The sequence below is a fragment of the Saccoglossus kowalevskii genome, chromosome 14 (assembly GCF_978046115.1).
Source record: "Saccoglossus kowalevskii chromosome 14, keSacKowa6.1, whole genome shotgun sequence".
Classification (NCBI taxonomy): domain Eukaryota; kingdom Metazoa; phylum Hemichordata; class Enteropneusta; family Harrimaniidae; genus Saccoglossus; species Saccoglossus kowalevskii.
In genome coordinates, this window is record NC_140654.1 from 12,639,532 (window position 1) to 12,658,404 (window position 18,873).

The 18,873-nt window shown below is 38.4% G+C and overlaps 1 protein-coding gene across 1 annotated transcript in view; it reads right to left on the reverse strand.

Moving 5' to 3' along the window:
- Window positions 1–18,873, reverse strand: part of LOC100369062 (CUB and sushi domain-containing protein 3-like) — a 39,529-nt gene that overhangs the window by 4,546 nt on the left and 16,110 nt on the right. The window contains exons 6-10 of the mRNA XM_006825728.3: window positions 18,231–18,704; window positions 15,371–15,748; window positions 7,398–7,860; window positions 2,277–2,359; window positions 545–976 (exon numbers count right to left, since the gene is read on the reverse strand). Coding sequence (XP_006825791.3) covers window positions 545–976; window positions 2,277–2,359; window positions 7,398–7,860; window positions 15,371–15,748; window positions 18,231–18,704 — 1,830 coding nt within the window. The remainder of the gene's footprint in view (window positions 1–544; window positions 977–2,276; window positions 2,360–7,397; window positions 7,861–15,370; window positions 15,749–18,230; window positions 18,705–18,873) is intronic.

Consider the following 18,873-nt stretch of genomic DNA (forward strand, 5'->3'; position numbering starts at 1 on the left):
AGACCTGTGTCTTATGACGCATAACTAGCCTCTGAGGGCTAAATATCTATCCGCCACCATTTTACTCAGCGCTTTTTCCTCGGAACTATATACAAGTATTTTTCTTGTTTTGAACACATTTTCCCCCGATTTTTAGCAAGATTTAATCTTCAATGAGTTGATCAATAAAATACTCATCAGAATGTCTTATTTTATTAACATTAAAATGCATGTAATTTGGAAGGTCATTTAGCATTGACACGCAGATCGCCGCAAACCAACTGAATAGCGCCACCTGTGTTGACACAATGTGGAAATAGTTCCGACCACTTTTCCCAAAGTTCCACGCGCGGTATGTGTCAGATCGGTTGGTTTGCGGCGATCTGAGTGTCAATGGGGATGATTTGTCACGGGGAAATGTTGTCAATTATGCAAATCAGGTATCAACGACCATACTAGCTCAAGTTAATTAAATAGTGAACGAGGAGCCTGAATAAATAGTCAATGATTGTATGCGTCAATATATACTCGCCTCGAACGAGGGTAGATGTAAATAAATTCTCACCTCGAATGGGGGTAGACGTTAAAACTAGCCGAAACCCTTTAGCCACAACTGAACTATCTGAATGAAACGATAGCCAAATCGTGGATATGAACATTGTAAACGGATCGGGTAGACTAGAACCAGTGAGCTGATAATTTAAATTTCCACTATTCGTATTGTCACTATCTCTGATTACAAGAAAGTCGTATCCATTCTCTGTTTGAAAATCCGTAAACAATAGGTAAAGTCCAGCGCCATCTATGGTAGAAACTTGCCATTGGCAGTCGAGGTTGTTTTCGTAGTTGTTTGGATAATTCGGTGAGGTTATAATTACTTCATCATTTTCATCTAGGTTGTAGTATGACAGTACAGTACAGGATGACATTGTGGTGGTCGGCACTGTTGGCCCAGGTGTTTCCATAATAACGTTACCAGGTATCGAGTTAGTGTTGTCTAAAAAAAAACAATACTAGTAAGCAAATAAATTAGTTGTTCTAATTCCTCGTGTTGCTTTGAATAAAAACCAAGACATAAAGAGCATAGAATTGGGGCTATTTGTAATATTAAAACGAACAATATATTGTAAACACTTCGTATACGTGCACGTGTCATGGGGCGGAACCATATCGAGCATCATGCAGATGCTTTGTAAGTGAGACATTCTCTAAAACTCCCGAACATAGGAATATAACATGTGAGAAAATGTCGAGTTATGTCGTGTTGTAGTTCATTATCCTGAAAACCAGTGTGGCAATGTCAGTAACGCGATGTAACATAGTAAAGTGTTGCGTTTCGGTTGAGCAAATATTTTGAGCAAATAATTATAAAGACTTAACTTTCTGAAAATATGTAGGTTGTTACGATTGTTTTTTATTATTTTTTGTTATATGTTGCTTTATTGGGAATAATTAATAAGGTATGCGTTTTTATCAGCATGAGAAGTTAATATAGTAAAGAAATAATATAAAATAAATTTGTTGACAATTTGGGACAGGATAATTTGGTGATGCGATAATCACTTCTTAGACTGCTCTTAAAGTGATGCATCGACGACAGCTATGGCAAGCTGGCCATGCGCAGGTGACGACTCCCCGCTTTAACATCGGTTGTTAACTTGTTGAGCAAATAAGGGCTTAGCGATCTGTGTTGTTATAGTTACATGTTTGATTGAAGAGACTTAAATGGCATAATAGCAAACTAATTACATGTACTAATATATTTCCCTGTCAACGGTCATGTTGAATATCAATAACGCAAAATTGCATGGTAATGGGTATAGGCATTTGTTTGAATACCCTGTAACATATCATCTTATAAATCTGGAACTTTTTACTCCGTATTTTGTCTAAGTACATATTGGCACATCATCCACAATTTTGACGAAATTGACATCTAGGCAATGATACTAATTATAATAAAACAAACATATTATGAACTGACGCTTTTTGTTTCATTCGCCAAGCGTGCGTCTTACATAGACCGATCTGGCACAAAATCAGAGATAAATTTCACTCTTGGTGAAGAAAGTATCTTAGTAAACATTTTGATTGAGTAACACCCATTTCACTTTTTGATTACACGATGAGATACCGCCAGATGTAAAAAACATCACTAAAATGTGTTACCTAATATATTTTAAAATATACTGTACTTTTTTTAAACGGTATGACGGTCACACGCAAGAAAAAACACTCCAGAGCAATATCTATCTTAAGTTACTAGTTTCTGGGTGTCGTGTGTGGGACGAAAACACAAGCAATTAGACTGCCAGTTGTAAGCAAGTCTCCATATTTCCGTTTGTTTTTTGTGGAGTATCCATGGGCACCAGCCTTACAACTATAACATAAACACGTTTTGCAAATAATACTCGCTTACTGAAGCGGGGTATAACTTACCGGCCTTACACGTCAGACAGTCTGACGCTGTTTCGTCCAAGATCAAATTTTTAAAAACAGTCCTTACACCCGAAACTTTCCCATCATGATGTAGTCGACCGAATGGAAATTGCCGTTAGCATAGTTTGACGTTGAAATCAACAACGAATGCTTGTATTGCAGAAACATTGCAGTCTCATAAATTTGCGAAATTAACACAGTGGTCGACAGATGTCGCCCGGATAAACACGACTGTGACTGAAGCGGTGTTATAAATAGGTCATACCACAGGTAGCACTGTCTACGGTTATACATGCCTGACCTTCTCAGCAAAATTATCGTTTTATGGCAAATCAACCTTATAATGCTCTTCGGCCTGAACGTAGGGCTCTCATCCTGCCGATGTATTCCACCTCGTCGCTTATTAGACCAACAACATTTTTGAAGGACATTTGCTGTAACTAACTTTTAGTATTATATATTAAGTAATTCGTACACTCCTACAGGAAAAATAATGTATTTTCATATTACATCAGAGGTCGACGCTAAGATCAGACAGATTGGAAAACACTAAACCAGAGAAAACTCATCCAGTTCAATGTAAACGAGCGTAACACGCAAAAGGAAAAATATTAAAAATGCTTTTTTAATAATTTAAATTCGCAAACGCGACCAAACTAATGATAAATAAATATTGTTCTGTTGTTGTTGTTGTTTTTTGTTTTTGTGACGTCAATCACGCGTTCGATGCCACAATTTATGAAACAAGAGCGGTAAATTGTATAACAAACTAGGTAAGGGTTCGACCATTTGATATCAGGGGGTGGCTGAAAGATTTGCAGAAACAAATTGTTGACAAATTTCCAAAATAATGAAAATGAACAGACAAAATACCTCGAAAAAATACACTTGTCATACTCTTACAGCCACGTCCTGTGATTCAAAATGTTTTACTCTAACCAATTATAGGGATTTGTCAACATCTAGTGGTATCTCACCGTGTAATCGAATGATAAAAAGGAGTAAGTGCTTTTCTGAATGCATTGTGGTTGATGTGGAGGTTGAGATAACATAAACCTTCTATTTATACAATTTGAATATTTTCTAATACAAAATGGCCACCAAAATAGTCTCAACGCTACGGAGAGATCGCTAAGTCATCAATTCTATATTTATTGGATGGAAACCTATCCCATTGCACATAAATTTATTATAAATTAACCAAAAATGACAGAGAACATCGTAAAATATTTATCACTTTTAAATAATTGTATTATATGGTTGGAAAACATCATGGCCAAAATGCGAAACATAAATACTCAGTGTTCTATTCTCCCCTAGCGACGATTGGCTTTTGTTGAAATAAAGGCAGTTCATAAGAATGCTGTTTTTTTTTTTGCAATCACGAAAATGTAATACATTCGGGGTACTTATATAATAAATGACAAACAAACACAGCCGAGCCATATTTTTGCTCTGAACAGGATTGCTTTTGCATATTTACCTTTGACTCGTCGCCAGAGGACGCCACTCATTACAGAACTAGGTCCTACAAGCTCAAAATTCATTTTTTTCCAGCATTTCTTTTGTTTTCAAACTACAGAGTATTTTACGTACACATCCACAGTAACAATAATTCTCAATTCGTTTTCAAACTGTTTTAGTTATGAGTTTTATTGATTCCAAAAGCCAGTTCATCAATGTTTATAAAGTTTTGTATTGGTCAGTGTTTTGCACAAGTATTTGGTAGCCGTGCCATTTATGATGATACCTCCTTGTGGGATGTGTCAATTGTTATAAGATTTAATGGACCTTAGGGGGTGTAAATTGCTGGCCACACAGCCAAATTAACATGGCCGTATCGCTGCCGTCGTCGACGAAAACGATCAATTTGCAAGTATTTATTACCAGTTCTGTTAAAAATTGCGTGTTCTGGTTTTATATACTATATAACAAGACGGTCGCGCAAAAAAGCCCATGATATTGTTAAAACAAGGCCAATTTTACATGTTAACTTCCATGCACTGAGCGTCGGATTTAGTACTGTGATACCAATCTGTAACGATTATGAACTTCGTTACGTATGGACTAGTTTTGTAATGTTACTGGAAAAGTGTGTATACTTTCACACACGTTCGAGTTTGGTTTCATACACATTCCGACCATTCCAGAAAAAATTTGAAGTAGTGGGATGCTATTAAAGTAACTTGTGAAACATAATTATCACACGGCACATACTCGCGGCAAGGTTTTCGCCTCAACATAGCTAGATGAATGAGATCTCAGTGCTATATTGACAACGTGGAATCGTGCTCATATGCTACCAAAAACCGATATGTAACAGGAGATGACAAATTTCACAAATAAGAACAAGGTAATAACACTACGATAAAGAATTTACGTTTTGACATAAGAAAAAAAAACGGGGAAAAAAATTTAGTATATTCAGATCGTTTTATAATCGAATGTGTTCCATGTGCACACCAATAATTTTCATAATTATCAATTAGACAAGAATATTAAAGACAAAGCGTAATGTGTCATATATAAATTTTGTTGCATTTTATTTATCTTAAAGCGCGGTAGTCGTCGCGCTGCGCATGTGCGAGATATATGGGTCTCATATAAACAAAGATGGCGACTTTGACTGTTGCGCAGATCAACGAGTACAAGCTGAGACGTTTCCAAGCTTTAATTAGGTAATTTTCATGTGATTGGAAGGTATCGAAGGTGTCACCGGCGGTAATCACTGCAAGTCGCGCCCAGGTTAAACCTAATACTTGTGATTTTCATTTGAAGAGCGCATTGGATTGTGGGAAAATCAATGTTTATCAACACAAATGTCGAACTTGCGCAGCGTGACGACTACCGCGCTTTAAATAATGACTGAAAGCAGCTGAATGAAATTTCAAATTATTTAATGTATTCAACAACACATGTATGAACAATAATCTCAATAAATACGACTTTATTTGGTAAAAATAAAATCGAGAGAACTTGAATTTCACAATGTCTAACAAGGCATATCTTTATCGCAGTGTTTAATTGGACATAAGACCGTTGCGACTCCCTTGAGGGGCTAAGAGACTTGTTTACCACCCCACCCCAATAGTGTTCAATTATCTTTCATCGAGGTCACTATTTCCTCTGCCCATGACACCATAGTATTTGGGTCAATAGACGCGACGGTGGTTGAATATGAAACACTATCGGGGATTGGGCTAAACCAAATCTTGTGGCTCTCTCTCGCTCTGAATAAGACCTTGATTGTCATTTGCAAATAAGATTTACTGTTGACCTATATAACATGTGGGTTGTACATAGTCCCTCTACAAAAGACTGTGTTTTGTGTGATGCCACAATAAACGGCCCAATCAATCGTAATCTTCTTTTTTTAAATTCCCAGAATCAATATGGGAAAATGTTGGAAGAAATGTGACATGTTTCGAATTTCTAATAGTCATTTGTATGACAAAATATGTACATCAAAATTATTAGACAAGTAGTTCAGCAAAGAAGATGAACAGCAGACAGCAGGCCGACAAAGCGGTAATGGATGATTACTAGATTTTTTTGGTGTAATCAGCTGACATGAATGCGAGTAAGTAAGCACAATTTGAAAAAAAAGGAAAGACAAGAAAAGAGGACAGCTCACTTCAATAATGTCGAATAGATGAAACACTAGGTACTTACAAGAGTATTATTATGGAAAACCTTCAAATAATAGTAATTGTATTTGCCCTCGTTGTAGACATAACATTTTTTTAAAAAAATAAATAAAATACATGACGAAGTACGTGCTTATGAATATCCGAAATGCAAACAAAAACAATTTTGAAAGATAATGTAAATAATTTTCAGTATTTTTGAGTATGTTCAAATAATTTTGTTTCTTGAAAATGCATTTGTTCTAGTGCGCATGTGTTTCAAATAACATGTAAATGTGGGCACATTGAACAAACATTATAATTTGTTGTCAAAAAAGCGTTTGTATTTCACGCTTAACCACACTCTACTAGCAAAAACATAGAAAACAGAATTCAGCTCAAAAATGCTTGAAGTTATCTACATTTTCGTTTTAATACAAATACAAGTTGTTATAAAAGAAAACAAACATTATGGGGTTATTACCTGATATCACTTGTTTGTAGACCAGGTTGACACGAGTAACGTCATGGGGTTGTTTTTTCACGAACCGGCAAAAACAAATACAAGAGAAAAATAATTTTTCGAAACTACGATTACGAATCATTCACGCCAAATATGCAGGCACCTACACGCGTCGGCAGATACGTATTTGTAGTTAGGATTGCCGCTTGTTTTATTTGTTAAATCGGTAGAAATATTTAACAATATTCTCTCAAAATAATAATTTAGTCTTCGTGAGTCTGTGTGAACAATTAGTGTTATCCAGTCTGACATATCTCATCGATAAAACGGTACTGTCACACGATTTGGTTTTCTCAATCACAACAGACGTAAATACTGTGAATATTATGCGCCAACATCGTGCTATAAGAATTTGATTTTATATGAGTGCGATCATGTTTGTAAAAGCATGATGTCATGTATATTTCATAAATTTTACTCTTATTCTCAGCACAGATTTTCTCACTTAGTCGTTAGTCAGCATACATAGTAAATAATTCTACAAATGCATCAAATTTTATTATAATTATGTTCAAAATTGTGTAGATTGAAGTGACAAAGTAGAAAAAAGTATAGAGCATTAAGCGAATGTGAGACTCGGCATAGACAGATACAACAGATATGTAGTCATGGAATGGCCGCGTATGCATACATTTGTACAGCGTTGCAACTGGTTCCATTAACGAAGTCGTATTATGAGATTTCTGAATCACACGCATGATAATGGTAAATATGAAAGTATTTACAGAGATAGTGATACACAAGTAATTGGTTGATTTGATGAACAATACACTTATCTGAGATATACATTATATAAACATTGAGAGGCTGTATCCCGCGTGACTGGACGCTATTTTTTACCTTCGCCAGTCACAGCGACCACAGCAAACTTGAATCCGATTGCGGTTACAGATGCATCTGACTGGAACTTTACCCACAGTGAGGAGGTGGTTGAGGAAATGTCAGTCGGTAAAACAGATCCCGATAGAAAGTAATCCGTTGTCCCTGTGTTCGGGTCGCCCTCTCCCACAAACAACACGTCATAGCCTTCCTCGGTTCCAAAGGTGATGAAAACAATGCGAATAAGAGCGCCGTCAACGGCGGAAAATGTCCATAAGCAGTTCAGACTGTTGTCGTAGTTATTCGGGTAGTTTGGTGACGATATAATATGTACTCTGTCAACAGAAACATCGTAATGTCCACTGCAAGAAATAGAATTGGTAGTTGTAGAAACTGGCAAGTCTCCCGTAGACACGGTGCTATCCGTTACTTCAGTGTTCGGTCTGAAAGGCGTGGGTGGTAATGACGGTGACTCTAATACAGAAAGAGAACATGTCGTGTTTAAAAAGTCATGACTGAAAAAAAAAACGTATAATCAGTGGGGGGATTGGGTGACATTAACATCTGATCTGTCGTCGGCTGTCACCCAAACCTGCCATGCTATACTTAACTGCTATACTTAATAAGGTTTTGAGTGCCACGCCATTATGCCGTGGGTTATACAATTTCGTCTATTTCAAGTTACTAATTCGAAGTTACACAGTTGCGTTGATGGTCATCGAGTTAGTAACTCAAAGTCTTATAATTGTGTTCACGAATACAATTCGATTTACAGTTTGTTTGGCTCGCACTAAAATGGAAAAATGGTGGCTGTAATCGAATACTAACAACCACATATAGTCATTAGAAACGACAACGCATGCGCAGCGACGCAGCGTGTCGACCTACAGCAGACGACCGCTTGTATTCACTACAACACGTACCCATCTAAACAACATTACCAACGGTAGTGGCTAAAAGAACCAACTAACAGTCCAGCGCGCCTAATAACCTTTATTGTAATTTTAGTAAAATTGTAACGTTGAAACAGCATTAATATCCAACGTTAAAAAAACATTGGAGAATTGGTTGTATTTGTTTGTTGAAACAACGTAAGATTTCGATGTTGAAGTTGAAGCAACATCAGTATTTAACATTCAAAAAAAAACAATGTAACCGTTGTTGAATCAACGTTATATAAGTACGTCGAAATTTCATTAAAAATACTAGCACTGACAGCCACGGATTAGGACAGAGATTCAAATATAATCTTTTTTTTTGTTCCAGACATTTTTGGCGCAAATCGCTTGTGCGAATGACGACATACAGTGAAGGTAAAGTTTCCAAATGTCGACCAGATGACTTGGCCTTCGCACGTTGAATGTATTATTTGCCTGCTGAAATGCGGCATCTAGCGTTGGGAGATTGGCCAATAACAGACCAGATAATACCCTATTACCACTTACGGTAAGTAAGAAGCGCGCTTATTGGCTTGTTATGTGGCGTGTGCTTCATATTATATATTCAGTCTACCCGCTTTCCAGAGTTCGCTGCTACTGACAAAACAAAAATCTGGTGATTTCTCGTCGTTTTGATCAGAGTACTGTTTAATTATTTAAATGTTTTTGTTCCCAATTTCTTGTAATCGTGACTTTTTTCCGTTGCAGTGGATTTGCAACTTCCCCATAGTTATATACATGCGAATTTGGCATAGTGGTTGTTACAGTGGACACATGATCCAGTTGACCCGAGTTGAGTTCAGTACTACAAACACAATACGAAATCCAAATACACAATATTCTGGTCGACGTTTATGAACGTTACATTGGTTAAGTTGACGACCGTGCCTGGTTGACACCGTGATAGCACATAAATTGCTGTAACAGTATTATGTCACACGGCCACGTGTAGTCCTAAACAATGGAAAATAACACTGCGGCGTAATGCACTATATGTCTGCATTCACGCACGTAATTTTAACATAAAAAACATGTTTGGCACAAAGTATTAAATAAAAACAGATTACAATCGAATCCAAATTACGTGATGGCATATGCATGTAATTTATAACTTATAATGTTGATTCAACGTCAGTTCAATTACTTTTCTTTCAACGTTGGCATTTTACTAACAAGTCTTTTCGTTGGATACTCAAGTTGTTCAGACGTGAAAATCCTACAAGTTTTCAACGAACATATATAATCACATTTTCACGTGGCTTCAACGTTAAGTCCACATTGTTTCAACGTAATCGACCCGAATGAAAGATTACGTCGCAATTAATTGGATGTACGTTGTCCACCGTTACCAACACAGTTTCGACACTACAATAATTAATCAAGATTAGAAAACCTCCTGTATTCACTAAAAGCACCAACCCATAGCAGACAACTACTTGAAGTCACTAAAAGCACCAAACCATAGCAGACAACCACCTGTATTCACTAAAAGCACCAACCCATAGCAGACAACCTCATGTAGTCAATAAAAGCACCAACCCATAGCAGACAACCACCTGTATACACTAAAAGCACCAACCCATAGCAAACAACAACTTGTAGTCAATAAAAGAACCAACCCATAGCAAACAACCACCTGTATTCACTAAAGGCACCAACCCATAGCAAACAACCACCTGTATTCATCAAAGGCACCAACCCATAGCAGACAACTACATGCAGTCACTTAGAGCACCAACTAATAGCACCTGTATTCACTAAAAGCACCAACCCATAGTAGACAACCACATGTAGTCACTAAAAGCACCAACCCATAGTAGACAACCACATGTATTCACTAAAGGCACCAACACATAGTAGACAACCACATGTATTCACTAAAGGCACCAACCCATAGTAGACAACCACATGTATTCACTAAAGGCACCAACCCATAGTAGACAACCACATGTAGTCACTAAACGCACCAACCCATAGTAGACAACCACATGTATTCACTAAAGGCACCAACCCATAGTAGACAACCACATGTAGTCACTAAAGGCACCAACCCATAGTAGACAACCACATGTAGTCACTAAAAGCACCAACCCATAGCAGACAACCACCTGTATTCACTAAAAGCACCAACCCATAGTAGACAACCACATGTAGTCACTAAAAGCACCAACCCATAGTAGTCAACCACATGTATTCACTAAAAGCACCAACCCATAGTAGACAACCACATGTAGTCACTAAAAGCACCAACACATAGTAGACAACCACCTGTATTCACTAAAAGCACCAATCCATAGTAGACAAATACCTGTATTCACTAAAAGCACCAACCCATCGTAGACAACCACATGTAGTCACTAAAAGCACCAACCCATAGTAGACAACCACCTGTATTTACTAAAGGCACCAACCCATAGTAGACAACCACATGTAGTCACTAAAAGCACCAGCCCATAGTAGACAACTACATGTGGTCACTAAAAGCACAAACCCATAGCAGACAACCACATATATTCACTAAAAGCCCCAACCCATAGTAGACAACCACCTGTCACTAAAAGCACCAACCCATAGTAGACAACCACCTGTATTCACTAAATGCACCAAGCCATAGTAGACAACCACATGTAGTCACTAAAAGCTCCAACCCATAGTAGACAACCACTTGTATTCACTAAAGGCACCAACCTATAGTAGAAAATCACATGTAGTCACTAAAAGCTCCAACCCATGGTAGACAACCACCTGTATTCACTAAAGGCACCAACCCATAGCAGACAACTACATGTAGTCACTAAAAGCACCAACCCATAGTAGACAACCACATGTAGTCACTAAAGGCACCAAGCCAGAGCAGACAACCACATGTAGTCACTAAAGGCACCAACCTATAGTAGAAAATCACATGTATTCACTAAAGACACCAACCTATAGTAGACAACCACCTGTATTTACTAAAGGCACCAACCCATAGTAGACAACCACCTGTATTCACTAAAGGCACCAAGCCAGAGCAGACAACCGCATGTAGTCACTAAAGGCACCAACTTATAGTAGAAAATCACATGTAGTCACTAAAAGCTCCAACCCATAGTAGACAACCACCTGTATTCACTAAAGGCACCAACCCATAGTAGACAACCACATGTAGTCACTAAAGGCACCAAGCCAGAGCAGACAACCACATGTAGTCACTAAAAGCACCAACCCATAGTAGACAACCACCTGTATTCACTAAAGGCACAACCTATAGTAGAAAATCACATGTAGTCACTAAAAGCACCAACCCATAGTAGACAACCACCTGTATTCACTAAATGCACCAAGCCATAGTAGACAACCACATGTAGTCACTAAAAGCTCCAACCTATAGTAGACAACCACATGTAGTCACTAAAAGCTCCAACCTATAGTAGACAACCACATGTAGTCACTAAAAGCTCCAACCCATAGTAGACAACCACCTGTATTCACTAAAGGCACCAACCCATAGTAGACAACCACATGTAGTCACTAAAAGCACCAACCCATAGTAGACAACTAACTACCTGTATTCACTAAATGCACCAAGCCATAGTAGACAACCACATGTAGTCACTAAAAGCTCCAACCTATAGTAGACAACCACATGTAGTCACTAAAAGCTCCAACCTATAGTAGACAACCACATGTAGTCACTAAAAGCTCCAACCCATGGTATACAACCACATGTAGTAACTAAATGCACCAAGCCATAGTAGACAACCACATGTAGTCACTAAATGTACCAACCCATAGTAGACAACCACCTGTATTCACTAAAGGCACCAACCCATAGTAGACAACCACCTGTATTCACTAAAGGCACCAAGCCAGAGCATACAACCACATGTAGTCACTAAAGGCACCAACCTATAGTAGAAAATCACATGTAGTCACTAAAAGCTCCAACCCATAGTAGACAACCACCTGTATTCACTAAAGGCACCAACCCATAGTAGACAACCACATGTAGTCACTAAAGGCACCAAGCCAGAGCAGACAACCACATGTAGTCACAAAAAGCACCAACCTATAGTAGACAACCACATGTAGTCACTAAAAGCTCCAACCCATGGTATACAACCACATGTAGTCACTAAATGCACCAAGCCATAGTAGACAACCACATGTATTCACTAAAGGCACCAACCCATAGTAGACAACCACATGTAGTCACTAAATGCACCAACCCATAGTAGACAACCACATGTATTCACTAAAGGCACCAACTTATAGTAGAAAATCACATGTAGTCACTAAAAGCACCAACCTATAGTAGACAACCACATGTATTCACTAAAGGCACCAACCCATAGTAGACAACCACCTGTATTCACTAAAGGCACCAAGCCAGAGCAGACAACCACATGTAGTCACTAAAGGCACCAACCTATAGTAGAAAATCACATGTAGTCACTAAAAGCTCCAACCCATAGTAGACAACCACCTGTATTCACTAAAGGCACCAACCCATAGTATACAACCACATGTAGTCACTAAAGGCACCAAGCCAGAGCAGACAACCACATGTAGTCACTAAAAGCACCAACCCATAGTAGACAACCACCTGTATTCACTAAATGCACCAAGCCATAGTAGACAACCACATGTAGTCACTAAAAGCTCCAACCTATAGTAGACAACCACATGTAGTCACTAAAAGTTCCAACCTATAGTAGACAACCACATGTAGTCACTAAAAGCTCCAATCCATAGTAGACAACCACCTGTATTCACTAAAGGCACCAACCTATAGTAGAAAATCACATGTAGTCACTAAAAGCACCAACCCATAGTAGACAACCACCTGTATTCACTAAAAGCTCCAACCTATAGTAGACAACCACATGTAGTCACTAAAAGTTCCAACCTATAGTAGACAACCACATGTAGTCACTAAAAGCTCCAATCCATAGTAGACAACCACCTGTATTCACTAAAGGCACCAACCCATAGTAGACAACCACATGTATTCACTAAAGGCACCAAGCCATAGTAGACAACCACCTGTATTCACTAAAGGCACCAACCCATAGTAGACAACCACATGTATTCACTAAAGGCACCAAGCCATAGTAGACAACCACCTGTATTCACTAAAGGCACCAACCCATAGTAGACAACCACATGTAGTCACTAAAAGCACCAACCCATAGTAGACAACCACCTGTATTCACTAAAGGCACCAACCTATAGTAGAAAATCACATGTAGTCACTAAATGCACCAACCCATAGTAGACAACTACCTGTATTCACTAAATGCACCAACCCATAGCAGACAACTACCTGTATTCACTAAAAGCACCAAGCCATAGTAGACAACCACATGTAGTCACTAAAAGCACCAACCTATAGTAGACAACCACATGTAGTCACTAAAACTCCAACCTATAGTAGACAACCACATGTAGTCACTAAAAGCTCCAACCTATAGTAGACAACCACATGTAGTCACTAAAAGCTCCAACCCATGGTATACAACCACATGTAGTCACTAAATGCACCAAGCCATAGTAGACAACCACATGTATTCACTAAAGGTACCAACCCATAGTAGACAACTACATGTAGTCACTAAAAGCACCAACCCATAGTAGACAACCACATGTATTCACTAAATGCACCAACCCATAGTAGACAACCACATGTAGTCACTAAAAGCACCAACCCATAGTAGACAACCACATGTAGTCACTAAAAGCACCAACCTATAGTAGACAACTACTTGTAGTCACTAAAAGCACCAACCCATAGTAGACAACCACATGTATTCACTAAATGCACCAAGCCATAGTAGACAACCACATGTATTCACTAAAAGCACCAACCCATAGTAGACAACCACATGTAGTCACTAAAAGCACCAACCTATAGTAGACAACTACTTGTAGTCACTAAAAGCACCAACCCATAGTAGACAACCACATGTATTCACTAAATGCACCAAGCCATAGTAGACAACCACATGTATTCACTAAAAGCACCAACCCATAGTAGACAACCACATGTAGTCACTAAAAGCACCAACCCATAGCAGACAACTACTTGTAGTCACTAAAAGCACCAACCTATAGTAGACAACCACCTGTATTCACTAAATGCACCAAGCCATAGTAGACAACTACATGTAGTCACTAAAAGCACCAACCCATAGTAGACAACCACATGTAGTCACTAAAGGCACCAACCCATAGTAGACAACCACATGTAGTCACTAAAGGCACCAACCCATAGTAGACAACCACATGTAGTCACTAAAAGCACCAACCCATAGTAGACAACCACATGTAGTCACTAAAGGCACCAACCCATAGTAGACAACCACATGTAGTCACTAAAAGCACCAACCCACAGTAGACAACCACATGTAGTCACTAAAGGCACCAACCCATAGTAGACAACCACATGTAGTCACTAAAGGCACCAACCCATAGTAGACAACCACATGTAGTCACTAAAAGCACCAACCCATAGTAGACAACCACATGTAGTCACTAAAGGCACCAACCCATAGTAGACAACCACATGTAGTCACTAAAAGCACCAACTCATAGTAGACAACCACCTGTATTCACTAAAAGCACCAATCCATAGTAGACAACCAATTGTAGTCATTAAAAGCACCAACCAATAGCAGACAACCACTTGCAGTCACCAAAAAATACTAACCCAAAGCAGACAGCCAGTTGCCGTTACTAATAGCACCATTCCGTAGCAGACTTGTAGTCACTGAAACCTCCAACCCATAACAGTCAAACTCTGTAGTTACAAAAAGAATAAATCTACGGCATACGACCACCCACCTTTCATAAAAAGCACATACCCAGAGCAGATAATCACATCAGTCGACCACCTGTAGTTACAACTAATTAAATGCACAGCAGACGACCGTTTGTTTAATCGACATGACTTCCAAGAAGTATTCGTGGTTCGTGATAAACTGTAAGATTTTTTTTTAAAAGTAACTTATTCCTATGAAGAACTAAAAAAATTCCAAAACACACAATATGAATATTTTTTTTACCTTCGGTTTCCATTGCCGTTACCCAGAATCCAGTGTCATTTCCTGTACTGCTCGCGTCAAAGATCATGTGAATATAACTGCTGTTGGATATGAAAGGCGATAAAGGAATCTCGTTGCCGGTGTATAATTTGACAATACGGATGTCATCGCCATCAGAAATATAGAGATAGTCTTGATGTAACTGTAATGATAGGTTGTGAAATACCACCATGATTCGTTTCCCTGACAATGTTGACACTTGCCATTCACATTTCACGCCGTCGGGATAATTGTTGGGAAAGTTTGGTGACGTCACGTTCACGGATCCACCGAAGGATATTGTGTATACCGCGTTACAGGGGGAAGGTGTATTACTGGCTGTCGTGACTTGTGCTTCTTCTGAAAAAGGACACATACAATTTATATTATAACCCCGCGTTTATACTAGCGCAATTTATTGTATAGTCCAACTTGAATGTTTTCGACCAATACGTCATTTAATTGCATAAATAAATGCACACGAGTATTCTTGCGTTGGTGCACAGGCATTGTATATAAGCATTTGTTTTTAGTAAATAACATTGAAAGAGCCAACTCATCTTGTTCACGTGATTCAAATAATTTTACTAATAGTGTTGTTAAAGCGGGAGGGTCGTCACCTGCGCACGCGCGGGAATTGAGTCCCAAGCGACCGTGACGATAACAACACACGCTAAAACGCAAAGGCTCATGGTAGTCGCTTGTTTGTAAACAATGACAAGCTATGGTCATTTGACGCACGCGCAGGTGACGACTCCCCCGCTTTAAACTGTTTTAGGCTGATCATTACAGTGAATTTGCATTAAATTGATTGAAATGTTAATTAACTGTCCGTGATTTAATTGAGTGTGGTTCAAAGTTGTGCACAACATTATTCATTGTTATTTCTCTTAAAGCGGGAGGGTCGTCACTTGCGCACGCGCGGGAATTGAGTCCCAAGCGACGACAACAACACACGCTAAAACGCAAAGGCTCATGGCTAGACGCTTGTTTGTAAACAATGACACGCTATGGCCATCTGACGCATGCGCAGGTGACGACTCCCCCGCTTTAAGGTTAATTTCAAAAGTCCGTGGAATCCCTATCAAGTCATTAACGTTTGAAGCGCCACAGTCAGCAAAGCGCGACGTGTTAGAAATGAAATCCATGTGAAATACACAATGCGCGTAAAATTCATTGTTAGTTTATATAAAATTCAAACGCCTTCGCGAAGAACGCTGCGCGTTGACGTATCTCTGACCCCTGACCCCATCAGCCACTCAATGTACAGGTAGCAAGCTAATCGCAGGTTATATATGCTGATATATGCGCATTTTTCATAAAACATACTGCAGTGACAATATTTCGTTTCTGTATATGTATATTATTAAACGTATTTCCAATAGTCAGTTTAAGGTAGCGAGACTATTATTTGTGTTGAAAATAACGATTTTCACATTTATTTATTAATTGATGAAATGCACTATAAACTTTCATATGATAAAGTCAACATAACATAGAATGTCATGTAAGTTGGTTAAAATGTATATTTTCTGAAGGGAAGCAAGGCAGCCTCAGTAGTGTTTTCCAAAATCAACAATACAGGTTTAATCTGTGTGCCTATAAGTTTCAAAGATAAACTCAAGGCAAAGCAATGTTAGGATGTGTTATCAGTAGCTATCTGACACACAATGAGTGTTTCCAAACATTCGAGTGGTTTGTCTCCGCCCCTGTTTGTTTCACAGATTAGTCATTTGCATATGAATGTGTCAGACACAAGGTCACACAGCCACTGAAAAAAATCATTGATTATGGTGTTTTCATATGCCGAATTTATCCAATTATAGCTATCCCATTCCTTTATTTTTTTGGTTTCTAATAGCCTTACACATTTGGATGCCCCTACACATGGTAAAACAGACCTTGATGGGAAAACAAATTGATTGTGCCGATAAACAAGCTTGAAAATCTTTGCTGTTACTTCATGGACGTTTTCTAGGAGTTTATGTTTTTCAAAATACAAGGTCTTTAACAAAAAATAACATATACTTATTGTCGTCGGATTAACACCAAATTTTCACAGCTTTAAGGTGACAATGAGAGGAACTTGAATGTGTCCAGACAAACTATTTCATCGATTATTTACCAACGAGTTGTGGTTTGAGTTGGGGGCAATGTGACTAAAACAGTAATTGAAATTCAGCACACTATTTTTTAAAACGCGTTGCTTGAATAAAACTGACCAGACACATTCAATTTACCAGACTATTGAACAACTAGGAAAAGTGAAAAAAATACTTCTTATCGCCAGTGTAAATGCGTAATTATTTTTTTTACAGAAAAAGTAATTTTTCACCTTTGATTGAGTAACGCGTCGTAGAATGCAGATACGGGCATGCAAAATACACTTGTGAAAAGTTTGAAGTCTGGCGATTCTAAAAATATATACTTCCCGGGTCTATTTGTAGTCATTTAGTCACAATTAGAAGATGAAAACAAGTATGCAAATAATAGTCTCGCTACCTTAACTCACCGCCAATGTGTTTATTAATTGAAACTGCCGAATAATAAGCATAAGACAAATTGACAATTTAGCAGCGGTGTTTACATACTACAATGAAAACACTTTTCATCATTAAAATCAATTTAATAATATCTATTTTATAATATTTAAATATCAATACTTGCTTTCACCAGTTGTCACCCGCGAATTTATTGAAATTGTATTCTTGCTATAGGATCGTAAACATTTATTCATTTTTGTGACAACAAATGTCACATAGATAAAAATAAGAAAATGACATTTAAGCCGTAGTTTGTTTAACTATTGACAAAACGTTTGTAATACTTTAATTTCACCCACCGTCGGTGCCTAGTGCGGTCACACTGATATTGAAGCCGTGCTCTCGGTAAGCAGAGTCGGAAGTGAAGGAAATCCACCCACGAGACGAAGGTAGCATGACGGGGTGGTTGTGATATGTTCCACTGTATCTGTCGATATATATACTGCCATTTAATGGGGAACCAGTCCCTCCATCCACGTAGTCATATAGGTCCTCTGTCTCGAAATAAACAAGGTTGACACTCAATGTAGCGCCATCAACGGTTGCAAACGTCCACAGGCAATTCAGGTCGTTCGTATAGTAATCAGGAAAGTTTGGCGAAGTGATGTATATGACGTCATTAACTGCCAAGTTGTAATGCCTCTCACAGCCTGCATTGGATGGAGTTGTCATGCCAACTGATGCAGTGTTAATTGTTGTTGACAGTGTCCGTTCAATGTCGCTTACCCGTGTAATCCTTGACGAGGGAGATGCACGAGTTGTAGCAATTGGCTCTATTAACATAAAAATAAAACATAAATTGATAAAAATAAAACCGCTAAGTGTTTACTCCACTGCATCACATGAGATGTTCATCGTCACTATAAAATATGAAAGAGCAATATGAAATATTAGTTGCGCCCTCTATTGGAGTGACTGCAACAGTTTTACACGCTATACACG